Here is a 26919-nt window from a genome sequence, read left to right as displayed (position 1 = left end):
AAGACAATATTAAATTTAGTAGCACTTTCAAAAGTAACTAATTAAGCCTAATAGCATTGCTAAAACAATCCTCTAATGTGCTCATCTAAATACTAATCTTTAACGAAAAGCAAATATATATGCTTCATACATAGTCAAATTAGCTTAACACTAGCATGTAGATAACAGGATGGGTGCATATATACGAAACTCTTAAGAGATATTAGAGAATAAGGCTACGGTTGACCTCATGGCCCGGATAATATGTATGTATGGTGTGTACGTGATTTGACTACGCATATCACCAAACCAATTAAAAGATGGTGGTGTATGTGGCGAGAACTTAAAAATTAGCATATCACGAATGTAAATTTTATGTACTTCACCGTAAGAAAGTTCAACAATTAAACATGCTTGTAGTGAAAGCGATATGAAATAGTGATATATCAGTACAATGTGAACTGCAAAACAAATCGACAAGAAATAGTTTGAAAGGAGATAAAAGCCAGTAAAACGACGGCATATGAGAAAAGAGTGTTAAAACGAATAATTAGGGAAACACGACAGTAAGCAGAGTGGTCAAGCGTGACATGAGCACTTCTAAAAAAAGCCATTAAATCTCATTTCATAAAATAACCATAAGATTATTTCTTTCATTGTACTACATATTGGATCAGAAAATTTCAAATTTAATCATCAGTCGATTCTCAATTAATCCTCTGTTTCCCACAACAACAAACAAAAAAAGCTAGAAATGAAGTTCTAGCTTTACCTTGTTATGTTCATTCTCCTCTTGAACGTTTTCGCAACTGCACAATCTCTGATTCGAGATTCTTGCAAGAAAGCTGCAGCGAAAGATCCGAAACTCAAATACGATTTCTGCATCAAGTCTCTCGAAGAGCATCCGCAGAGCAAAACCGCAAAAAGTCTCGAAGGATTGGTCTTTGCATCGACGAAGAACGCTGTGTCAAAAACGACAAGCTTGAAAGGAATGGCTAACAAGATTCTCAAGGAGAATAAATATGATGTGGAGAGGCCGCTACGCGATTGCATCGAGCTTTACACCGGCGCCATTGATTCCTTAAACCAATCTTTAGACACCATTAAGTCGCGTGATTACAATATCGCCACCATGCTTATGAGTGCTGCGATGGATGCAACGGGCAACTGCGAAACTGGATTCACAAAAAGAAAAAAGCCTGTGAAATCTCCGTTTACGAAAGAGAACGATGTCTTGTTTCACATGGTTCTGATTCCTTTAGCTTTTACAAATATGTTGGATATGAAATTACCAAAAATGTTATAAATAACACATAGATTAAAAAGGTAACAATATTGACAATGTACCTTAAGAGTAATCGGCTTACTCACTGTAGAAGCAACAATGGTCGTAGCTTTTTCAAAGTCTTGAATAGAGAGTTATCTGCATAAAAGCCATAAAAATATCACATATGATTTAGATAAACCGAACACTTTCTGAAAGTGAATACCAATGCTAATAAATTTGGTGTTTTGCTAGACATTTTCCGGTTATGATACAACAACCGGTATAAAAGTGTGTTGTTTAATCCACAGTTAACAAATCCAAACCACACCCGAAAAGGGAAAGAAACAGAGTTAGTTTTCTAATCTTACGTTAGAAACCTGAATCAAAAACCGAACACCAATACCAAAACGATTACTCCACCCTCCATTCAGTTTTTAATTTCATAAACAGATTTTGAAACCGAAACAAGACCGGATAGGACATGGCTAATATGGCATCAAATCATACAAGCGTCATATATAAGAGTAAAAAGTCTCAACAGTTTCTGTTTTCCTTACATGCGTGCAATGTGAAGCCCATCATCGCTATCTTCATCTTCTTCTTTATTCTTCTGATCATCATCATTGTCACGGTTGTAGTTACTTGATGATCCCAACAAGAAAGGTTGATCCTTCAGAATTGAAACCTGATCCATCGGAATCGCATTTCTCTTATAGTTCCAAACCAACATTGACGTGTAATCCTGAGTCGAAACGAGTCCTTTCTCTCTAATAAACCTCTTTTGCTCTTCTAGCGTTTTTGGTTCATCGAGCGTTAGGTATTCCATCAAATACTTCTCGTGCTCGGGCCTCCAGTTACCAGGAAAAGGCGAGTAATCGGTTTCTGGAACTAGAGACATTCTTGTATAAACAAGTCCATCAACCGATTCAGCAAGACCCATTTTCAAGAGATTTTGATATTCTGGTGACAGACCTTTCTTCTCCTTCAAGGGAAGACTCAGATTCCGTCTACCATGCTTATACACTTTCGCTCTTGATCTAAGTTTATACTTTGCAGCATAAAGCTTAGCAAGTGAACCACGGATGATATAAGAACAAAAATTCACAATCTTCTTCCGGTTATCTGCAAACCGATACCACTCAGCAACCGTAGTCAAAAACTTATTCATCTGATTATTCGTATGAGCTTGCGTTGCGTGGAACATCCTAAAACAAGGTTGTGGATCCGGATCCCTATCTCCTTTAATAAAATTCAGCTTTCGAAACTGTTTAATGCATTGTTTCAAACTCGCTGTAACGGACAAAAGCGTCCCCACGCCTTTTTCGCTTATAATCTTCCCACCGGTCGCAGTATACCTCAGAGTCGGATAAACAACTCGGCGACACAAAACATGATCAAGAAACATTATACCTTTGGTTATATGCTCAATGGGGAGATTCTCGTTGTCGAGTCTAAGCATATACTTCTGATCAACGAACTCAATCAGCGCTTTCCTTAACGTTGCAGCATCAGCTCGAGGTCCACGGACTCCAATCAAGATATGACCTCCATATCTAACATAATCCATCTTCCTCGTCTTGTCAGGACCGCTAGTGGGAACAAACTCAGGCCATGAGGTGTTTCCTTGATCTGCTTCTCCATCCGGGTTATTCCATATAACATCGCTTTTAGAAGGACGGTAAAAGTCTTTCACTTTCGATTCCATCCAACGATCAAGCTCATCTAGACATACATTAACCAAAAGAGGACTAAGAATCCCACAATGTCCCCACTGAGGAGACTTCCCAGCTTCTTCAGGAGCGAAACCAAAGAAAGTCTCTAACCAATAAGGATCAGGCTTCGGCTCATCCTCAGCCAAAACACGTTTCTTCTGATACTTTCTCTTCTTAGTCTTCTTCTTCTCACCATCTTCAACTTTACTAGTGACAACAGGCGTAACAAGCGCAGATTTAATCAAATCAATTACTTTCTTGTCTCTAACATCTCTCATCAAAGAACTAATCACAAACCCAACTTTCATCCCATCCAAAACAACACTCAAATCACCTTTAACATACCACAAATAGCCCGCGAAGTTCCTCCGAATCACTCTCAAAACCGTATGCGCAGTTCTACCAGGCCTAAACGCAAACGACTTCTGCGAGAACCGAGACTCGTAAATGGGTTCCAGAATCATCAACAGAACCTCCTGAACAATCCTATCCTGAAACGGAGTCGGTTGCGTCGTAGTCAAAATCGCTTTAATCTTCCTCTTAGACAAAGACTCGTACTCAGTTTTATCCCTAGGAGATTTGATATAGAAATCCAAACGAGCTCCCCATTTAAACCGATCATCAAGAACAGAGTTTCTCAAAGCTAACAAATTCTCTAAAGCTGATCTCTGAATCGAGCTACGAGGAACATAAGCACCTAACTCATCACAGCAAACTTTCTGATAAGCTAATACCCATAGCTCGAATCTTCGAAGATACGAGGTCAAATTGGTGGCGGTTTTGTCCGGTTCTTTGAAATTCTCAAGCCACATCTGAGAACAAAGTGATACTCCATCTTCTTTCAATAGATTCGATGGATCATCCGGATCTGGTGCTTGTTGTTGTCGTCGTTGAGGTGCGAAGTAAGAGAGGTATCGGGAATTTGCGGAGCCGTTAGGGTTAGAAGTGAGAGGAGGGTTTGTGACGAAACAGTAGACGTTGGTATAAGTAGAAGAAGGTTTGAGCCATTTGCGAGGACCCAAAATGGTTAAGCTTCGACGCATTTTGGGTTGATGGCTATATGAGTCTCTGGAAGAGAGGATTTGTATAACGATCGTGTTAGATAGAATCATCGAGAAATCAAAAACAATACTGAATTATAAATTGGAAAATCGAAGAGATGGAAGTTTCGAATTCGATCTTACATTAGATTGATGAAAGCTTCTTCTTCGTCTTCTTCGTCTTCAGGGAAAATGGTGGAAACTGTAGTAACCCTCGTTAAACCCCAATCAAACCTTAGTTGTGGTTTTTGGTGAGGTTTGAGAGAAACCTGAAACGGACTAAGTTTTGAGATGTGAGAAACACGAGTTGGGCTTTTTATTATAGGCCCAATAAGTTTAGCCCTTGGTGACTGGTTAAAAAAAGAATTTGAATATCATCAATCAATAGCAAATTCTGGGAAATGTATAAAAAAACAAAAAAAAACAAAAAAACAAATTTGGAACAATAAAACTTACAAATACAAGCCATTAGCAAAACATACATAATCAAGCATGTATGATGAACTAAAAACAAATTTTATACTATGCTGCTTTTTTACATGGTTGTGTTTTGCTAATGGCTCTATTTGAAAGTTTTGTACTAAACATTTTAACACATCAAGCTCCTTCAGTATCGCAAGGCAAAAAAATTGTGATCCCACAAGGCCACCACCCAAGTAGGTGGATGTTGTTCATGGTATTTTTACAGAGAGTGAAAATTGTGTTCTTTGCATAATCATCAACAACAACAAAAAATACCACTTAAAAGGAGAAAAAAATAAACCTTTTTTTTTGTTGAGAGTAATAGAAAAGAGATTTACATCATAATAGCAAAACAAGAAAGAACAAGAAGAGATTTAAAGGTATGTGTACAGAGTCGGCCTTCGCGGATACATCTAATCATTAGAGAAAGTGCATGTGCATTGAAACTGAAGTAGTGAGATGAGATACGAGCCTCCGATGTGGAAGCAGAGCCGGCCCAAAGGCCAAGCCAATGAAGCATCAGCTTGCGGCCTTATATATTATATAGCAAATTCGGCCTCATTTTCTTAAAAGCTTCGTTGGTCTAGTGGCGTTAGGAGTGTTAATGTGTCTCACCCATCATGAGTTCGAACCCCTGTACAAGCTTATTTTCTTTTATTTTCAGCCTTTTTTTTTCCTTTGATTGTGGCCTCCAAAAAGTAAGCGACGGCTCTGTGTGGAAGCAGAGTTCCGTTGAGAATCCATGAGGGTTTTCAGCTGGAAACAAGAAAAAGCAACCAAAGTTAGAATGACTAATGTGGAGGGGAAGAATCAAACAAATTTTATTAATTTATAAAGGTTTTAATTTGTGGAGATATATTTTTGTTTTTCGTAGTTTATAAAAAAATATTTTAAATGATGAAAAAGATTAGAGATGAACTCCAACAATAATTTTTTTTTTTATTAATATAGTCTCTCCACAGTTTTTGTATTGGAAAATTCCCAAAACAAACGCCAACTATTTAATATTTGGCAGAAAAAAACATGAACTTTTTTCATTGCCAGAAAAATACACAGACTATTTTTTAATTGATAAAAAATACACGAACTATTATTTTTTTTCAATTTCTCCTCGTCTTCGTTACGACCGTTAACGACATTATGACAGTGTTACTATTTTTAAAAAAATTCCAAGAAAAAACTCAAACTATTTATTTTTGCCAAAAAAATACATGAACTATTTTTTATTTGCCTGAAACATACATAATTTCCGTTTCTTATTTTTTCATTAACAATATTAGAGATCATAACTCATAATTTTCTTTGCTCTCTTGAACTTCATACAAGTTTTCACTACTATTTAGGATAACTAAATTCAAGAACAAAAATACACAATTAGATTATTGATTTTCAAATTTCTCAATTAGTATTGTTTTTGTATAAATAAATGGTGAAGCTGGCTAGGTTGCAAGAGTTGATGTCCCACAAAATGACTATAATCTATGATCTCAATCAAGTTTGCGTACACCATCCCATTTGATGATTTACACTAGCATCATAAAAGGTACTAAACTAGAGAGATGAATATTTTATAAAAGGTATACGAAGGTCTACAAAGGTGAAAATCTCATGAAATTTTCAAACTTAAGTGTTGATGAAGTTTCAAAATTTGTAAAGTCGGTATAAATCCAAAAACAACACTAATTGAGAAACTTGGAAATTGATTAATATAATTGTGTATTTTTGTTTTTGAATTTAGTTATCCTAAATAGTAGTGAAAACTTGTATGAAGTTCAAGAGAGAAAAAAAATTATGAGTTATGATCTCTAATATTGTTAATGGAAAAATAAGAAACAGAAATTATGTATGTTTGAGGCAAATAAAAAAAAGTTTATGTATTTTTCTGGCAAAAATAATTTGTGTTTTTTTTTGGATTTTTTTTTAAAATAGTAACGCCATCATAATACTGTTAACGGTCGTAACAGAGATGAGGGGAAATTGGAAAAATATAATTGTTCGTATATTTTTTATCAACTAAAAAATAGTCTGTGTATTTTTCTGGCAGTGAAAAAAATTCATGTTTTTCTGCCAAATATTAAATAGTTGGCGTTTTTCTGGGAATTTTCCCGTTTTTGTATGCGATTAGGAAAACAATACCATAAGTTTTTTGATGCAACGAGAACAATTAGAGATGAATTCTAACAATAATACAAATTTAAGAATAGACAATTTTTAGTCTATATCATTATTAATTTATGATACTAATGTGATCATATTTTTACATAGAATTTTTAAAAATTTATTATCTTATTATTTTATTTAATTATGTCATTTTTTAGGTCGGCCTAATTGGGACCGAAAAAAATTATTAATTTATAAAAAAAAGTATTAATTGTTAGTTTTACTTTTACTGTACCAAAATCACATAAATGGAGAATTGTGAAATAGACCTGATCTTTCTCATAAATCTGTTTCTCTCTACACATACATACAACCCAAGGAGGTGGATGTTGTTCATGATCTTTTAGAAAGAGAATTGGGTTTTTTGCATTATCATCGACAACAATTACCACTTAAAAGGAAAAAATTAACTTCTTTTTGTTAAGAGATTTACATCATAAGAGCAAAAGAAGAATGGAACAAGAAGATTAAAAGTGTGTGCACAGATGTACACAAAGAATCAAAGATTTGGTAAATCCTAAAAAGAGACCAATAGTGTTGGTTGGTTGGCTTGGCTGGTTAATGCTTTTTTTCCTTCTTTTGTCTGTTGCTTCTTCTTTCTCCCATGATTAAAAAAAAAATAATAAAAATCAGATACTGAATATTTTGCTTTTGATTCCCTTTTCTTTTTTCTGTTTTTTCTTTTCTTTTTTTCCTGTATTGTTAGAGATCAGCCACTTTAAAAGAATTGTAGTTAGGAGGAAATTTGAAGCTGCCACGTTACGGCTTTACTAGCCCTTTCACTTTCAGACGTTTAAAGCCACCAAAATGATTCTCCATCTTCTTCTGCATCTTCACGTCACTTTGCTGTGTTTCTTTCCTGTTTGAAATTACTAACACTTCTTCTTCTTCTTCTTCTTCTTGCCTACTGATACTACTGCTACTACTATATCTTCCTTCGTGGTGATGCGATTTCTTTAGTCTCTTTAGTTCCTAATAAACACGAAATTCTCAGGGTTTTATAATATATACGAAACGAATATTCTGTAAAAGTTGTGAATTTATGTGGCTTTCTCTCAGTACCTGATGATGGTCGGTATCTCTTGCGTCGAGAACAACTGTTCTGTTCTCAAACTTTAACGAAGAACGGCGTTTGACTCTGAAACTCTCGAAATCAGAACCATCACTTTCTTCATCCTCAACAAGTCGTTCATCTTGAACTGCAGGGAAGAACCGAGTTTTTTTGTTATTGCTGCATGCTACTTCTTCTGAGAGCTTTGAATCACTACTGCTGCTACAGTTAGCTCGTCTATTTACCTGCTTTTCAAAGAAAACAGAACTCAAATAATAAGAAAAAAGAGACTGTTTGATAAAGTTTACTACAGGTTCGTGGTCAATAACTTACGTAATCAGAGCATTCATAATCATCAGCAACTGAGGAGATACATGAAGCGTTTGCTTCACAGCTCATGACAGGATTTCCATATTGCAATTGGTCATCAGATGTCATCTCTCCCTCGATATTGAAATCAAAGTATATAGTGGAATACGGTGAATATCCGTCTTCTTTCGCAGCTGCAAGTGTGATTGATGATGGATACATATATAAATTTTCATCATTTGTAGTCACATCTGAAAGTCCATCTTCTTTCTCAAACTTCTTTGCAGCAGCTTCCAGGACTTCAATGTTATCCCTCAAGAAAAGAGTTCGCATTGTCCCGCATGGAAGGTCAAGCTTTTTAATATCTAGACAATGATACACGATAACGCCGTCAATTAGAAAACAATAGTGAAGAATGTGTATGGATGGAGAGATAGCAGATTAAAAGGTTTACCATGACGGAGACAGACGGGATGTGAGTAACAATCACAGTTGATAAATGCCAAATAGCAATCCCGTTTACACAAACTGCAGACGGTGGTTCCATACGTATTAGAAACAAGGCCTGTGCATAATCCTGACTTCATTAAAGACCATCGAGCGAGATGAAGAAAACGAATCAGGTGCACAAACGCAGTCTTGATGCTTCGTTGTCCTGACAATTCCGTAGGTGTAAAATCCAGATTCTCGGATTTGGAACTTGAGTTTAAGAGCATTGCTTCTTTACAAATCAATTCTTCATGAGGAAGCAATGGTACTCTGTTAAGATGAGCATAGCGGCAACTAGCAATAGCTCCAAAAGGAAACCAGTCACCCATCGCAAAGTTCACTGCCTCGCCACAATTAAAACCTACAAGAATTTTTCACACAACCCCAGTTTCAGTTGAAAATAATAACACAATCTCTGACCCAAAAAAAATGTAGATTCAGACGAAAAATGTTTTACCGTGGCTGAAACCAGCATGATAAGCCCTAGGGAATGTGACGACGAATTCTCCAGGTTTCTGTACAGCCTTGTATACAGGCACATTATGATCCAACAGAATCTTTGGTGGGAATATAGTTGTCTTCCCTAGAAGTACGTCAAAGGCTCCATCTTCTCCATTAGTAGATAGAATATCATCATTGTACACGCACTCTTTAACTACCTTTTCAAATTTTAGAGCTGCAGAACCTGGAACCCCATACCAAGTTTTTGATGCTCCACAATGTTGGTAGTTAATGCTGCGTTTGGAAAGAAGGTAGGAAAAAGGAATTTAAGATACTTTCGATTGCTCACTTTTAGTAACCTGTATACTCGAACCAAATTTTAACACTAATTACCTGTACAAATAATGGTCCTCCACATGCCAGGCAAACATACTAAACAGCATTCCGATGTAAAGCATGGGTTCAGTAACTCCCTGAAACAAGCAAAGCCAAGTTAGAAGAGGATAAGCAGAAACTACTTATAAGATCTTAAGACAAATTATAACTGTGCTACTTGTCACATACCGGAATGGATGTTTCAAGAAGACGCAGAGTAGACTTTGGCAGCCTTGAAACTTTCTGAAAATAGAGACAAAAAAGGCATAACTACCAAATTTTAAAACCAAGCATATGACTTCCTTAATGTTAACCAATAAAAAGGAGAAAGGCTCAAGTTGTAGTAAAACAATACATTCAAGTTCCATTTGCTGCTTCCTAGTGGGTCACCTGGTGCAGATGAAAATGCGCTACCATCTACATCACACGCATACTCAACTGTTTCAGTCTTGCCACACGCAATTTCCTTCCAGAATTCTTTCTCCAAGAATGAGTCGGGCAAAGAGCCACCACTGCAATATCTACGTGCAAATACCTTGTTCGCCATCCTCTCATAATCGCGAAATGTATAGGTCCTGAGTAGTTTACAAATAATTAAATACAACTAAAAGGTGAAGAAGTATAGATACATTGTTCAGGATTTAACACAAACCTCCCACTCATGAAGAATGTAACTTTATCATCAGAATCCCACTCAGCAAGACGAAGTGGTTGTACTCTGGTAGTGAATTTAAAGTTTGATTTCTCTTTCATCAACACAGCGCCTGCAGGAACTGTTGCTGTCAACGGAGATACGATCTTGCAGATACCTGCAAAAGGAAAGAGGCATAGTAAAAGATTGGACAAATTAACATAGTGAGATTAATTACAGTTAAGTGTTGATAAAGGGATAAATTGAGGAGCATAGGTCTACTCCCGGTTATGAGGTTAATGAGATTAATAAATACAGCATTTATCCGAGATTAATAAATAAAGAGATAAATTACAGCATTTATCCTTGCATATTGAGATATTTGTTTTACCATATTTTGAAGCTTCTGGGAATATCTTCTGCAAATACGTCAAAGGATCCTCAAACTCCTCCTTTGTTGGTCTGTAGACAGGACATTCTGGAAGCCTCTCGGTCCATTTCAGATCATCAGTCTCAATCTTCTCCACTTTTCCCTTCAACAAGCCACCTTTACCAGTAGATGCCCCATTCACTTTAGATAACGTGTCACTAGAAGTGACCCGTAATCTCGTTCCACAAGACGCAGAAGGTGGTCTCAAAGCATCACCTCCACTTCTAGCCACTGTACTGAAGCTTACTGTTTCATTAACAGAGTCTGATCTCATTTTTTGAAGCCTTTTACGTTTCAGATATTCTAACCCATCCTTGGTTTCTTTCGACAAACAGATCCTCCTTTCCGCCTGACAAACCCAAGCAAGTGTCAGCAAACATTCATCAATATACACATTAAAAGTTTAAGGTACTACACAAACACATATACTGAGTCATGAACACACAATAGGTCAACCATTCACACTTAACCCATTATAACTCCAAAATATAATAACTCCACAAAAAGCGAAGACACACGAAAGTGAACACAGAAAAATAGAAACAGTCAACACCTAGACGTTTCAAAAGGCATATACGCATTTTTACTTCCTAGTACCGCCTTATCTCTTTGACCAATACCCTACAAAGTCAAAGAATGTGACCATTTCTAAATTCAACACCCTCGAAGAACGCGAGTCAGAGACCATCGACATCTAGCTCTACAAACGCACAATCATATGACCCTAAGTGAAGATTCGTCGCCTTTTCAACAGAGCTCAAATCTCTCAAGTTCACACGTGGGATTAAAATAGCAAGAAGCAAATTGTGAGATTCTCGATAAACGATCAAACTAGGAAGCAGAGATGAGAAAGACGAAACAATTCAAGGTAAAAAAACAACGGAATCTCCATAAAATTGGAGTAATGTAAGAGATCTGATCAAGCGAAACCGTAAACAACACACAATTCACCAAGAAATTGAAGCAAACAACAAAATTCACAACGAGAGAAAAGAAAAACAAATTGATCATATACAAGAGAGGGAGAAATCATCTCACCATAGCATTCCGCAATCTGACTCTGTAGATCTCCGTCTTCCTCAACCGAATCAAAGTTACAAAAGCAACCAGAACAAGCAACGAACCAAAGAACAGAGACGAAACCCTAGATCACGATCTCGACCAGCGAATTCAATACAAAGTCTGGCATGCAAACAAAGCAAACCACATTCTACGAAAACACCGCGTAACGAGCCAGGGACCTAGTCAAACGCGGAGATCCGAATCACCGCGTCGCCGAGTCAAACGAACATTCAGAAGAAAAAAAATCCACAATACACTACACCACCACCAGAATACGATTGCGAGGACGAGAAAACGAAAGGCTATGAACGGAACGGAGAAACGGAAAGAGGCCGGAGAAATCGGTTGTTTTTGTAAATTCCCCGGCGGTAGAGGAGAGAGAAACTGTAGAGATGCTAAAAGAGGACCCGAGAGAGAGGAAGAAACTTGGAAAACCGGAAAAAATTGTTAGGAAAGTATAATTTATAGTTTTATACTCCAAACGTGTATACTTTAGTGGCCACCGTAATTTTAATTTTCCTTTTTTAATAAATAAAAAAAGCCTTTCCTAAATTATAAAATGGAAATAAAAATATTGGTGGATATCGGGAAGGTTCCCAAATTCTTCACAAACTATAAAATAAATTAGGTATTTAATGAACGCTCACTGCGTTTTGCTGCGATTGGTGCGGTTGTATTCAAATTTAAATCACTGTTTTGAGAAAATTATATGCTTCATAAAAAACAAGAAAACAAAAAACAGAAAAGGTTTCAGTATCAATTTTAATTTGAAAAACGTACTTTTTATCGTTTAGAAAAAAACTATAACAAAATAGTATTGATGATTTTGGTCCAATTATTTTATTAAAAAGTTATAAACCATTTATAATGTTAAGATCATGAAATATGATTATTATTATTATTAGTGTTAATTCATTATACATTTACATATAGATTAACTTTATCCTTATCATTATAGGGATTGCTATTCATTTATAGTTTTAAAAGTGAATTTTCTAGATTTTACCATCTTTAAATTTTAAAAGCTAATACTATCTTTATAAGATTTCATTTATGTAAATTTTTTAAAATTTGCAGTATATCTTGGATTTGGATTATAATGATTTGCTCATGGATTATAAGTTATTCAATTATTGTTTTAAAAGTGAATTTTCTAAATTTTACAATCTTTAAATTTTAAAAGCTAATATTATCTTTATAAGATTTCAATTGTGTAAATTTTAAAAAAAAATTGCAGTATATCTTGGATTTGGAATATAATGATTTGCTCATGGATTATTATAAGTATAAAAAAGGTATTAGCTATTAATATATGGATGCAGCTAATCAACTCCATTATCAGTCAGCCTTTTTACCCTTTTTTATACTTGTACCAATCAGCTTTATATTAACAATTTTATAAGACCAAATGCCTAATAAAGAAAAGAAATAAGATTCCCAACAAATAAAAAAAAAAGAATTTTTAAAAAAGGAACTATAAGTGTGAAGGAAAGTGGTGGTTGTTAGGTGGTTCAACCAAACGCTGCCAACCCTTTAAACCGGCGTTTTCACTCATCTTGCGTTTTCCTTCAACAGTAAATTATCGTCATTACGGAGGGTATTAAAGTCATTTAAATGGCAGAAAGCCGAAACGTGGTGACACTTCTGTACTGTCTTTCTACACGTGGCAGGTGCATTGGGAAGACAATTGTTTTTCTTGGTTACTGTTACTGTGGGTGGTGGTGGTGAGGTCACCGGATTTTCCGGTTCCCGGTTAAAGCTATTATCCCAACCGAAACCCATTGGTCCATTGTTTAATTTCACTTTTTATGTTTTTTTGGTTTACTTTTTAAATAAACTGTGATGAGTTAGGTTTGTTTATAATGATTAGTTTTGTGAAGTCAGCGAAAACGAAAGCTATACCGATATGGCTCGGCTTCATTAACCGATTTCAATCCTCCGGTTTAGCTACTCTATAACCGGTTCTGCTAGGACATTTTTTTTAGCTTTCCAAATCTGTGTAGTGGTTAGAATATTCGACTAGACCCACCCAAAAAATATTCACTTGTTGTTGTTGTTATAAGTTTTAAAACCTACATATTTGAATGACATGACAATAAATAACGTGGACGTTCTTTAATGCCTTATTTGTTTTGTTTTATTTGACCTTCTATTGTTCACAACATACCTTTTAGTTTATTATTGCATAGTAGTATCATTTATATCTTTTTTTTTCATATGGTTTATCACTTGCATTTGACATAATATTAGTGAGATTAATTTGCATTTTATTTTTTAACAGATTGCCACATTATTATAATTAAATTATTATTTTCATTTTTTTTATAGTTTTTTCTATATTCTCTGAAAAATCGCATTCCCTTTAACGACAAAACGATAATACATTTGAACGTTGAAAAAATATATGTCACTTTCGTCTAAATCTTAGTTAATTATCCAACTTTGATTTGGAGATCAAAAATATACTCATTTCATAGTATCTTCATAGACTATTTTAATATATTTGATTTGTGCACAAATGATATATTACATATCTTGCTCACATAATAATATTGTATTCAATATATCACCAAAAATATATATATATATATATATATATATATATATATATATTGTATTCAATATGACATCATCTATGAATTTATGGTTAATTATTATGGACCAGCCGATGTTAAAGGTCATGTTGTTTTACCAATCCACTAAGGAATAAATCACCAACTATATTGGTATTATTAAGCTTGTACGTGGTATATAATATATATGTTTCCTGCCCAAGTGCTTGATATTTTTTATATGGTGACTCTATATATTAATGCAATAGATATCCAGTCGGAAACAATATATCATAGATGTGCATTATCCAGTTAGGAAGTGGTAATTTAGATAATATTATTTATAAGAATTAAATGTTTTTGATTTGGAATCTTTGAGATATGGGTTCTGACATGTGTATATAAAAATAAGTTGTGAATTAGTCAATGGGACCAATAGATGGACCGTAAACTATATGTCATATTAGTTTTTTTAAGTTATTGATGGATCCAAGTGTCATGTTTATATGCCATATTAACGAAGGTGATATGGGAGAAACTCAGTATGACTTCAAACATAAGAAATATCCAATTAACAGCTAATAAGGATGATGCGGAGACATGGACATTCTGGCCTCAAGTGTCAAGTCAACCGTCTGACCAATCACACCCTTTTGCCATTTAGATCATTTAGAAAACACTATTCCTATAGAGTATAAACATGTATGCGTTTACACTTTATACGGATAATCAACCAATATATATGTATGAAGCAATAACATGCAAGTATGGAACTTACGTTAGTTTTAAATGTAAGTTATTGCAATTCTAATAGAGGATTTACTACTGGACCAACAACATACATAGTGGTAGCAACTACCAACCTCGTTGTTGTTATGGGGTATATAACGACCAAGTCATCAGAAGTTTTTTTTAAATATTTCTTTATTTGATTTTCCTTTTGTGAAAAAATTGAAGTTTCCCAGAATTTATTAAAGAAATGAAATAACCAATTAGACATGTCTTGGACTCGTAAACCCATTAATATTATCCTTCATAATCAAACCCAACACTTGCATTATCCGTATTTGTATCCATTTCCGTTTTATCTGTTATTTCACTATCATATTTGTATACATTGGTTGGATATCCGTTTTTTCTTTGAGTAAAAATCTGCAATAACGAATATTAATTCCAGATTTACATTATTCCGTGTCTACTAATAGAGTTACTTAAAAAATATTGAAGGAATTAAATGCTGGCAATGGTAATCCAATTTAACTTATTCTAGACTTTAATTCCAAAAATGAGTACATGAGACTGTGTACTTGTTATCAAACGGTACTTTTACGGATACACGAATCGAGAAATAGTTAGAAGTAATGACGACACTAACATTTGAACTCAAAATAAGAAAATTACGGGTCAAACTCAAAACTCTGAACAACTTCTTACTTAAAGAAACAAAACATGGTAATTACTACAAGTGTGTTTGCATCTTTCCGCAATTTTGTCTGTTGCTTTCGGAATTTAAAGAGACAATGACCAACCGTATCTTTTTCTAATTTAGTTGACCGACTTTTCTCCTAAAACTATATTTGTTTGACCAAATCTTATTCAGTTTTTTTTCCATCACGTTTGTTTTTAAACCTAGTCTAAGTAGTAGTTTACCACCATTTTTTTTCTTCTAGATTTAAAATTATAACACATAGTAAAAGTTATGATTGTAGCTGGAAAAAACTATATTCCCAAAGCACAATTTGAATAAATATACGACAAAGAACAATTGCAAAAAGTGATGATGAGTTAGTGTTTAATATTTTCAAAAACTATATTTCGGTCGAATTGCATCTTTCGAAAAGTAGTATTGAAAAAGAAAAAAAAAATACTAAAAAATATAAATTTTAAATTAAGATTCTCATCTAACCAAAATATTTCTAGAAAAAAAAAATAGAAACTGAATCCAAATTCTATAATAAACAAAATTCGTAAAATTGTAGTTAGACAGAAACTATCAAGTAGATTCGATTCTTATGCTTTACGTTTAGACGTGAAAAATAACATAAAAAGGAACAGCCGACGTCGAATAATGTTATTGTTAATCTGCCGTCATTTTTCCCGCGTTTACACGCTGTTGATTTTAGAACAAACAAGTGAATGAAGAGAAAAAAAGGATTGGAGCTAAAAAAAATGATTTAATTAGATAAGATAACAAATAAATGGTGAATACTGGACAAAACAGAAAACGAGAGGTCACAAGAAATAGTACACTGTGTTCATGACGGCCGCACCACCACATACCTTATTCTTATCATTTATTAAAATTTAAAACTCTATAGTTTTGGACCAACCTATCGAAGTTTATAAATGTGATATTTTCGTCAAGATAATTAACATATTTTAGTCCAGCCAACAAATTCATTAGTGGATTCACAAAAGTGAATCATGCATGACCTATTGTTTTGTTTAAGGAATTTTTATTTTTTCTCCTTTCCAGAACGTTAACATATTTTTAAGATTGTTATTGTAGCCAACGAAATTTTTACTCTATAAATCAGAAAAGGTATAAAGCTTGTTGCAACAAATATGTTACTCTTATTTGCCAATCCAAAAAAGCCAAATACTTGTATATTGAGGTTTAAATAGGAGATAAATTCATTTATTTATTCGCTAGTAAAATATACTAACATTGTTTCAGTATATGTTTACAAGATATGCCATACCATTTGTTGTAAATATGTAGTATTTATTTTTGATAATTTTGGTGTAAATGTTTCCATTAAGATTTGTAATAAGTTTGAAAAAATGTTAGTTAGGTTGCTAGTCATCAGAAACACTGAACTCGTACACATTTCAGCAAAAGCAAATTCATTATTACAAACATCAAATCCATGGTCGTTGATACAAGAGACAAAATGTTTCTAACGTGTCTTATGAGAATACTGTTATAAGAAAATTATGATATACTTGGAAGGCCACATATCTCTACTTGTTAGATTAAGAGTTAAGACCATCTCCAGTGTATTTCTTTATTTTTTTCTCTAAAATAGAGTAATTAAAAAATAAAGCACTGTTTTTCTCCAATGTATTATTCTATTTTCACCTCTATAATAGAGTTAGTGTAAAAAAATAGAGGTGAGAATAGAGTTGCTCTATATATAGAGCAATCATATTATTTTTTCTATTTTAAAGTAAAATATAGAGTAGGTTTGGAGTAAATGTTGCTCTATAATAAAGATTTGACTCTAAAATAAAGTGGGGGGTTGGAGATGCCCTAAAGACAAACCAAACCTTTTCAATCGCCACAAAGCTAAAAGAAAAAATGAAATTTTATTTTTTCTTTGCCTTCTTTTTTTTTGAAAAAATATGTCAATCTTGATTGGTCAGAATGATCAAATGCGGAAATTTAGGGCAATATGTTTGTATCACAACTTTCCTTTCATGTTCTTTAATAAAAAGCATTTAAGAGAAAAACCGAAAATCAATTTGCAGTATTTGGGCCAAAGCGGCCCAGTCGTTCTATTAAAATTATTAGGCAGGCTTTCTCGCTGGATGCATAGGATATTTAAGACGGAAGATCTCCATAATTCGAAGTCATGAGCGATAAAGCAAACTTGCCACATGCATGCGATGCGAGTAGATGGTGACTTTGATAACAGAAAGGCTAGCTTTGGCAAGGAAGACTACAAGCTTTATATATAAGGAAAAAGAAATACGTAGGAGTATTACCAAAGGAGGTGTATACTGAAAGAATAATGTACGCCAAGGTTTGTTCTATTGGATAGTTTGGACGTCTATCCAATATATAGCCAGTGTTGTTGTGTTGGTAATCGGAAACTACATATCGATTTATACTGGATTCATTTTGTAGCCACCATTTGTAAATTCTAATATCAAAGTCTATATTTATTATCCGAATATCTAAAAAAAACGAAAAAAAAAAACATTATCATCAGATTGGCCAAATCACATGAACGTTCTATGTAAACAAATGGGATTTGCACAACTCAGTAACCACAAAAGAACAAAAGTCGAATTGCAGAACACATTTAACTCCAAAATCCATTATTTGTTTACGGTTTAGATTTAAGTTGTAAGCTCGTCTTTCTCCACTTAGTTAATATTTTGTGCATGTTGCATGTAACTTGATATTTCTTGACAGGTTGTAAGAACAATCATTCCAAATCTTATTAATTATCCATCGTATCATAGAAACAAACAATATTTTATCGAATTAATTCATTTCGTTGCCACTCGTAAAATTGTAATATTAAAACACACAAGCCAATCTCGATCTTCACCTATAGAAACCCTAAGACTATCTCTTCTTCACACAACACATCACAAGCTTGATAAAGAAAGAAAGGTTTTAATTAAGGGTTTTCTTGTACCTTTTAAAATATTCTTATTGAAACTTTGCTTTTTCATCAATGGCTTATTCTAAGATTGCTCTACTCCTCCTCTTCAATGTCATCTTCTTAACTTTAGCCAGCTCGACTTCCGTCCCTTGTCCACCACCACCGTCCAAGAGCTACCCCAAGAAGCCCTCACCATCGTCTCCCCACAAAGCCACATGTAAAGACGCTCTTAAACTCAAGGTGTGTGCTAATGTGTTGGATTTGGTTAAGGTTTCTCTACCACCAACCTCCCAATGTTGCGCCCTCATCAATGGTCTAGTTGATCTTGAAGCCGCCGTCTGTCTTTGTACTGCCCTAAAGGCTAATCTTCTTGGTATCAACCTTAATGTTCCCATTTCATTGAGTCTTGTCCTAAACCATTGTGGCAAGAAGGTTCCATCTGGTTTCCAATGTGCCTAGAGATAACACATTTCAAATTGAGATTCTTATCATAACTTCATTTGTTTCTTGTTTTAAAACTCCTCTTTTGATTATATCATTATCTACTTGTTGTAATTTCTTACAAGTTTTATCAATGAAATAAGGTGTATTATATTCGTTCAGAAATAACAATCGTATCCGATCTCTTATTCTATTTTTTAAATGTGACCAACTACATAAAAATAAATCTGAACCTAGGACTTTTCTTTACTTCAAAGTTTAAAATTCTATTGGAACAAATTTAGTACTCCTTTTCTTTGCCTCTCGCCGGAACAAATCTAATCATAAATCATGGAAGTCTATCGCTATCGCCAGAAACAATTGAAATATGCTAATTGTTCTTAAGCCGCATGATTTTTTTCTTTTTATTGAATTTTTGAATGGTCCGTCGCAAAAGTATTATAAGTGTTATACTGGAAGTACTCCCATTTCAATATTTTGGACAATAAATTAAATTTTGACAAAAAAAAAACAGTAAATTAAAAAGAAGAAAAGAAAAGAACATATTACAAGTATGGAGTCTCAAACATAACCTTTAATTTTATTATCAAGACTGTTCCATTTTAATTTCTTGTTTTTTCATAAATTTTACTAATATCACTATATAGATTTAATTTAGTATGAAAATATAGAGCAGAATGGTACTTAGTAAAAGATACATATCAAACCAGCTTTTTAGTGAAAGCCAAGGAACCGGAAAGTGTTTTGGTTCAACCTAAGTTCGATGGGATATATTTCATCCTTTTAAATAAAAAACCAAATATGTTTCACAAGATAAAAATATTTATATCTTACGAGACAATTGGTGTACATTTGCGCAGTTCTGAGATAGTTTTACTTTTACCACAAAGACAACGTGGAAGGATCAAATAATGGGGGCCATAAATTTACGTCAGAGCCTCTCTCCCCTTCACTCTAAAATTGGAGCACTAGTTTGGACCATGAGTCCATGACGTATATATTCGCTCAACAAAAGTTGGAGATAGTTTTAGCCAAAACTGTTCTGATTTGATGAAAAATAATGTATACATCAGTGAAGTAACCTATTTCTTCATATACTTAGAAAAATTTTGAGAGGAGCAAGAGAGATTTTTTTTTTTTTTTTTTCATATCTGTTTTATTCGATAATATAACACATAATGCTCGAACATATCCACATCAAACTTTTCGTAGACACCTTCCCTCTAACAAATTTTCAAACCTTTCTAGTTATTTATAATTCGTACACACAAAAGAAAATCGTATTTTAATCAAATAGTGAGATAAACCATAGTAATCCTAAAGCCAGTGTTGTTAATCGATTTACATGGAACAATTTCACTCTTAGCCACCCTTATTCTGCTAAATCACATGGGTTTTGCATAACCAAAAAATAACAATGATCGAGTTCCAGTGATATGCTCAAATTATAATACCCTAATGGTAATAACAGTTTTGCAGTTGTAATATTCTAAGAGTCGAATCCACAGAAACTTTTAGATCACACAATAGAATTATTAATATTTTATTTATGCTAAATCAAAATATTAAATTAAAAACAATGCAAAACAGAATTAGAAATTGTTGTAAATTCATAGGATCAAAGAGCTAGGCCTAGGGAATTTCTCAAGAAATTACAGATTATTAAATCAATAAATTAATAGGATTTAAGCAATTTAAAATCAGATCTAGAACTCTAAACTCTTTTGTAAAATAAATCAGTTCTCACTGTGTTCACAAAATTACTAAATCAAATCTCTTTGCAAGAAGTAATTTTGCTCACCAAAAGGTTTTATCAAGAAAATCAATTATATTCTCATATCAATTTATTTTCCTATGTTATTAATTCTAGGTGATCAGTCAAGAATTAATATGAAGAACAACCTCTGATGAAGATCACAAAAGATAATGAATCCTAAAAATAACAGATATAATAAACCATAAAAAAATTATGTGAAAAACCTTGAACCTAACATGCAAACTACTCAGACATATTCAATGAAGAATAAAACATCTTTTCTGAATAATAAGCAATAGATATCAAGTAGTAAGAAGAGAGTTTAAAAATCTTCTCTCTACAGATGAAATCAAATCTGTCTCTCCCAAAAGCTCTCAATATCTCTCAAAAAGCTAAAGCTGCTAGAATCAAACTTGCTAGAATAAAATTTAGGTCTAAACAATGACCATAAAAATCCTATATATACTGTGAAACACGTCTTGGGCCTTAATTGAAAATATGGAAAGCTTGGGTAACTTTTGTAAATCTTCTAAAGCTTGTGGGAAAACTTCCGATTCGGCTTTTGGGAACTGCATCGATCGATGATGTGGTTGCATCGGTCGATGTATTCTCTTGAACTCGTCTCCCACCTTCGTAGATCAGCCTTAATGCTTTGATTATGCTCCAAATCATCCTATTTAGTTCCATTATGTTTCATCTATGTCAATGAGTACCTAATCCTATAAAGACTTAAAAACAATTTAGAAAACAAATCAAAAACTCAAAAAGCACATTTATATCATGGTTAAAAACCATAAAAACCATGATATATCATCCAATACACATAAAATTCTTGAATTTTTTTTTAAATTAAGTTACATATAAACTTGTCATTGTCCACTCAATTAGTTTAATTCTTTTATTCTTTTTGCATGTTGTGTGTAACAACTGAATATACCTTGACAGCTTGTGAGATTTCATTCTGCTTTGAATAATAATCCATCACATGAAAATTCTTTCATTCAATAGTTGTCATTTTGTAATTTAAAACCCTATATCTACATACGTCATACAACACATCACAACATTGATAAAATGATAGTTTTAAGGTTTGATTTTTCCTTATAACTCTAATAGACAGTCCTTTATAATTTTACTTCTTTAAAGATTGACCAATTCTACTTGTTAAGCTAATAAACAGACCAAACCTTTTCCGCCTCAGTAACCCACACGAAAAAAGAAAAAAATGAAAGCTAAAATTAAGTTTATACTCCCTCTGTTTTACAAAGAGTGTCATTTTGACCAGTTACACACAAATTAAGAAAAACTTGAATTATGCATATATGCCCTTATTTAATGAGTAATTTATTATTGAAATTTAATAGAAAAAGCTTTGGGTTAAAGGTAAATTAGAAATTTTGATGTTAAAAATCACATTAAAAATACAAAGTGACAGTCTTTGTGAAACAAAGAAAACTTCCAGAATGACACTCTTTGTGAAACAGAGGTAGTAGTATAATGGTCTAAATAATCCAACATTGTTATTTTAGAAAAATAGTTAATATCAGTTCAAAGCTCTCTCATTCTAGATTTAATAACCGTTGATAACTGACAACCCTCTCTTTCGGGTTATAAGTCTTATTTATATAATATATCAACTCATATAATGAAAATTGCATGTTACATATGCAAAGATCTGAATCTTAGTAATTTCTCTCCCAGGCACACTCCCCGAGGAGCCATGAGGAAGTCTATTGTCCAGATCTCACCCACTCCTTTCCACCAGTAAGAATAAAGTAACTTCTTTACCCGCCGGTCCTAACGGTTAAAGTGTGCGTTCAACTTCCAAACTTTTCAAATCTCTCCATCAAAGCAAATCTTAACTTTCGAGGTTGGTTTAGAGCTTAATCGGAGCTTACTGTGACTCTCCACTGCATTTACTCCCCCACAACAGTCCTTTCGAAACCTTTAAAGCCCTCCGTTTTTTCAAAAACAAACTTTCTCCCCCGCTCTGACTCTTTCCTGCCATTCACCCCTCAATCCTGAGCAAAAACAACATGTCGAACCGTATCCCATACCATCTCAAAGGAAAGGAACCCATTCGAGGCTTCTCATCACCCCCTAGAAAGAGAATTCGAGCCCCGGACCTTGACACAGCTGACCTGATTGAAGAGAACTCCCTCACTCTAATAGGTCGCCTCACAAACCCTGCTGGGCAAAGAATGAGGGCCCTCTTCCCCTTTCTTCTAAATCGTTGGAATCTTCATGGGAAAGCGGAAGGCGCATATCTTGGCCAAGGTGTCTTCCAGTTCAAGTTTGAAGCAGAAGAGGATATCCTCCATGTTCTGGAAAACAGACCCTATCACTTTGACCTCTGGATGGTAATCATTCAGAGATGGGAACCAGTTATCTCCCCAACATTCCCCTCCAAGATTCCTTTCTGGATCGAGATACGGGGCCTACCAAAACATTTCTGGAAAGCTGAAATGGTCAAATCTATTGGAAAAGCACTAGGAGAAATCATGGAATGGGATATCTCCTCCTCATCGGTTCAAGTAAAAATCTTACTTGATGGACTGGAACCCCTCACAATGGCAACCATTGAGGAGTTTGCAGATGGTAGTGAGGCCCTTCTCTGCCTGGAATACAGAAACCTAAAGAACCACTGCAACCACTGCCTGCGCCTCACACATGATAGGGCCTCCTGTCCAGGTCTTCGTGACTTGCAAAAGGACCAGATCCTGACGGTACAAAAAGACAAAGTTACCTCTGCTCAACACTCTGTCTCAAGAAACTATTATACTCCTCAGGACAGGTTCCTGCCCCCTCGAGGTGCAACTCCCCAGGAAGTTAGATCTCACCAGAATCCCCCCCCCCCCCGCGAAAGAGATCCTTCGATGACATGAACCCCAGATCATCTAGTCTCTCGGGTGCGAGAACCACCTATCGGACCTCTAGACCTCACTATGAGAACCATTCTACAAGAGAAAGACAAACTGCTTCAGTCAGTAGGGATGATCACTCTTATCTTCGTAGGAGTAAACATTACATTCCTTACCCGCTAACACATACCTCCATGTGGAGAGAAAAACTAACACCATCCGCGGAAAGTCCAGCAGAAACCTCTGTCTCCTCAAGAGCACGTAGACCCCCCCTAGAGCGAGTTGAGAATACTCAGGATATTCAAGTGTTTGCTCCCCTCCCCACTCAGCAGAATCCTACCAACTCTAGACCAGAGGGCCCTCCCCCCTCCCGAGATCAAATTCTAAATGACCTACAGGAGGTCACAATACAATACATCTCCCACCCGGATCCGGCTGAGAGTGCAGCACGACGAGTAAGAGTCTTACAAAGCGAGGCATATAATATGGTGGAGACAACTGCAACGTCCATCCTAGCAGCAAATCTAGGTGATTCTCAGGTCCAAAAAGCACAACCTAACCAAGTCTCCAATCAAGTAACACTGGAGAGTATTTTGTCCCCTAGAAAACTCAGTGCTGGATCACCAAAACGAGGAAGGGGCGCCCTCCATCACAAAAACAAACAGCAAAAGTTAGTAAAAAACTTCTGGGAGCTAAAACTCAGAAGAGGAACTTTACACAGGGGTCCCCAAGGAAAGCAAGTACCTCAAACGCTCCAACCCGGTCAGGCCCCTCTAGACCTTCTCACAGAAAGAACTCAAAGACCTCTTCCGACCCGCTAGATCAAACCGAAGTACCCCTACTCTCCCTCAAGCCCTAGAACATAATGATGGATTGAGTCATACGAGTCCCTCCACACGAGGCCAAACGACCACCCCTGTCCCAAAGATCTCAGTTTTCCCTGCAAGTAAAAGACAGAAGGCGGATTTTCAGAAACCGCCAACCCCTCTTCCTTAAAGGTGGTGAGTTGGAACTGTTGTGGATTGGGGAACCCCATAACAGTTCAAAGATTAAGGGAGATTAGGAAAAAAATCTTCCCTGATGTCCTAGTTTTGATGGAGACAAAAAACCCTAATGAGACAGTCCTTAATACGCTCCAATGGCTTGATTATCCCAGCCATCTCCTGGTTCCCCCACCCTCCCCAGCCTCGGGAGGCCTTGCTCTATTCTGGAAATCAAATTTGAGTGTAGAAATCTTAAGCTCTAACCAGCACTTCATTGACACAAGAATAGAAGCAAAAGGTAGGAGTTTATATGCTACCTTTTTGTATGGTGAACCTGAGAGAACAGGTCGCATACATGTATGGAATGAACTCCAAAACCTCGCTGAATCTCGCTCAGGACCCTGGTTCATCACAGGTGACTTTAATGATATTATCTGTAGCGATGAGAAGGTAGGAGGGCCTGTACGATCCGAGGGCTCCTTCACGGACCTTAGATCCTTCATGTCCACCTGTGATCTCTACGATCTGAAGCATACTGGAAATTTCCTATCCTGGCGAGGTAGAAGACACTCACATGTGGTTAGATGCAGGTTGGATAGATCTATGGCTAACAGTGATTGGGTTATGGCTTACCCTTCCGGAAGAAGTGAATAATTAAGATTTGAAGGTTCTGACCACAGCCCTCTAGTCACCTCTTTTGAACCTGTCAAAAAACACCACAAGGGTCTCTTTAGATATGATAGAAGATTCAAGGACAACCCCGAAGTTAGCAATCTCATCCTCCAAGTCTGGAATTCAAAACCTACTGCCCCCATAGATCACCGCCTGCATTTGTGTAGAGTTGCAATTATCAGTTGGAGTAAAGAACAAATTCTAAACAGAAAAGAACAGATTTCTTCACTCAGTGACCAACTAGAAGAAGCTATGTGTGATAATGATGTTAGTCAGACTACTATCGACACCCTCAATCAGCAACTCACTCTAGCATACAAACAGGAGGAAGAGTTTTGGAAGCAACGCAGCAGACAACTGTGGCTCACCTTGGGGATAAGAACTCGGGCTTTATCCATGCAGCAACCAAAGCACGAAGAGCCATAAATAACATTTCAGTGTTAGAAACGCCCACAGGAACCAAAGTTTATGAGGAATGTGAGATTGTTAAAAACATATCTGACTATTTCCAGGAAATCTTTACCTCACAAGAAGGGGAAAGAAGAAGTGTGGTCACTGAAGCCCTCAACCCGTGCATTACCCCTGAAATGAATAAGATGCTCATAGCCATGCCATCCCCGACTGAGATTAAGAACGCCTGTTTCGACATCCATGCTGACAAGGCCCCAGGACCCGACGACTTCTCAGCGAGCTTCTTCCAATCCAACTGGAGTACAGTAGGTGATGCCGTTGTGGCAGAGATCCAAACTTTCTTCATCTCTGGTGCCCTACCACAGAAAATAAACCATACACATGTTAGACTCATCCCAAAGACGACAACAGTTCAGAAAGTTTCGGACTACAGACCAATCGCTCTCTGTACAGTGTACTATAAAATTATCGCCAAACTTCTTGCCAAAAGACTTCAACCTGTGCTACATGAGTGTATTTCTGAAAACCAGTCCGCTTTTGTACCCCAACGAGCCATCTCGGATAATGTTTTGATTACACATGAAGCCCTGCACAATCTAAAAACATCAGGGGCAGAGAAGAGGTGTTTTATGGCTGTTAAAACAGACATGAGTAAGGCATATGACAAACTCAAATGGGACTTCCTTAAAGCAGCTCTAGAAAGACTAGGTTTTCATCAAACCTGGATAGGTTGGCTGATGCAGTGTGTCACTACTGTCTCTTACTCCTTTCTGATTAACGATCAAGCAAAAGGACTAGTAGTTCCCCAGCGTGGCATTAGACAAGGTGACCCCCTCTCCCCTTACCTCTTCATCATCTGCAGTGAGGTCCTGTCGGGTCTGTGCCTGAAAGCTCAAAAGGATGGAAGCCTTATTGGCATCAAAGTTGCAAAAGGAAGCCCCAGAGTTAACCACTTACTCTTTGCGGACGACACCATGTTCTTCATCCGGTCTGACCAACAAAGTTGTTGTAAGCTAAAAAGTATCCTGCACAAGTATGAACTCGCATCAGGTCAGAAGATAAATCAAGCTAAATCTTCCATTACCTTTTCGTCAAAAACCCCAGCCCTCACTCGCACAAAAGCAAAGCAGATTCTAGACATACAGAAGGAGGGTGGACAAGGCAAATACTTGGGACTACCTGAACTCTTCGGCAGGAAGAAAAAGGATCTATTTACCTCGATTGTTGATCGTATCAAGCAGAAAGCCCTAAGCTGGTCATCAAGATTTCTCTCCACAGCTGGAAAGCTCACCATGATCAAGTCTGTCCTATCAGCGATGCTGTCATACACTATGTCATGCTTCCACCTCCCTGGATCCCTGTACAAACGCATTCAATCAGCTCTCACCAGGTTCTGGTGGGATACAAAGACGAAAAAGAAAAAGATGTCCTGGATCGCTTGGAAAAAGATCACAAAAACAACAAAGGCAGGAGGGTTAGGTATCAGGGACATAAAACA

At 35.7% G+C, this 26919-nt stretch overlaps 3 protein-coding genes and 1 pseudogene across 6 annotated transcripts; 2 read left to right on the top strand and 2 right to left on the bottom strand.

The window, feature by feature from the left end:
* The first annotated feature begins 535 nt into the window (after positions 1-535).
* Positions 536-1285, top strand: LOC104771962 (pectinesterase inhibitor 12 pseudogene; annotated as a pseudogene). Its single transcript, XR_015592315.1, has one exon. The product of XR_015592315.1 is annotated as a pectinesterase inhibitor 12 pseudogene (transcript).
* LOC109131109 (nuclear intron maturase 2, mitochondrial) lies at positions 578-4273 on the bottom strand. 2 transcript variants are annotated; one of them, XR_015594009.1, is made up of 4 exons: positions 4143-4243; positions 1804-4026; positions 1327-1402; positions 578-1154 (listed from the first exon to the last, which is right to left on the bottom strand). XR_015594009.1 is itself a non-coding variant. In XM_019241629.2 (2 exons), exon 2 carries the CDS (start codon positions 3999-4001, stop codon positions 1800-1802), a length of 2202 nt encoding a protein of 733 aa, XP_019097174.2. In that variant the 5' UTR covers positions 4002-4026; positions 4143-4273; the 3' UTR covers positions 1647-1799. The 2 variants fall into 2 exon arrangements, 1 of the variants encoding a protein (XP_019097174.2); XM_019241629.2 differs by lacking the exons at positions 578-1154; positions 1327-1402 and having other exon boundaries at positions 1647-4026; positions 4143-4273.
* Positions 4274-6961: 2688 nt separating this feature from the next.
* LOC104771960 (lysine-specific demethylase JMJ13) lies at positions 6962-12241 on the bottom strand. Of its 2 annotated transcripts, none has more exons than XM_087505499.1 (11): positions 11385-12241; positions 10308-10695; positions 9938-10094; positions 9641-9860; positions 9475-9528; positions 9304-9383; positions 8927-9204; positions 8435-8830; positions 8005-8345; positions 7683-7916; positions 6962-7592 (listed from the first exon to the last, which is right to left on the bottom strand). In XM_087505499.1, exons 1-11 carry the CDS (start codon positions 11385-11387, stop codon positions 7380-7382), a joined length of 2364 nt encoding a protein of 787 aa, XP_087361625.1. In that variant the 5' UTR covers positions 11388-12241; the 3' UTR covers positions 6962-7379. The 2 variants fall into 2 exon arrangements, with proteins under 2 accessions (XP_087361625.1, XP_087361624.1); XM_087505498.1 differs by having other exon boundaries at positions 7683-7919; positions 11385-11872.
* Positions 12242-18260: 6019 nt separating this feature from the next.
* Positions 18261-18903, top strand: LOC104771959 (14 kDa proline-rich protein DC2.15-like). Its single transcript, XM_010496593.3, has one exon. It carries the CDS (start codon positions 18370-18372, stop codon positions 18754-18756), a length of 387 nt encoding a protein of 128 aa, XP_010494895.1. The 5' UTR covers positions 18261-18369; the 3' UTR covers positions 18757-18903.
* The last annotated feature ends 8016 nt before the right edge of the window (positions 18904-26919 follow it).

This window comes from Camelina sativa, chromosome 20, assembly GCF_030686135.1.
Source record: "Camelina sativa cultivar CO46 ecotype springtype chromosome 20, ASM3068613v1".
NCBI lineage: Eukaryota > Viridiplantae > Streptophyta > Magnoliopsida > Brassicales > Brassicaceae > Camelina > Camelina sativa.
The sequence above is the reverse complement of the archived record's forward strand: the minus strand, read 5'-3'. Positions and strand labels throughout refer to the sequence as shown.

What these genes read in the sequence shown, in the direction of transcription:
- LOC109131109 (XM_019241629.2), bottom strand. Translation starts at nt 4,001, where the DNA reads ATGCGTCGAAGCTTAACCATTTTGGGTCCTCGCAAATGGCTCAAACCT.
- LOC104771960 (XM_087505498.1), bottom strand. An exon ending in TCATGCTGGTTTCAGCCACG is followed by an intron (nt 8,831 to 8,926) that starts GTAAAACATTTT and finishes AAATTCTTGTAG; the next exon opens with GTTTTAATTGTGGCGAGGCA. An exon ending in ATTATGAATGCTCTGATTAC is followed by an intron (nt 7,920 to 8,004) that starts GTAAGTTATTGA and finishes TTCTTTGAAAAG; the next exon opens with CAGGTAAATAGACGAGCTAA.
- LOC104771959 (XM_010496593.3), top strand. Translation starts at nt 18,370, where the DNA reads ATGGCTTATTCTAAGATTGCTCTACTCCTCCTCTTCAATGTCATCTTC.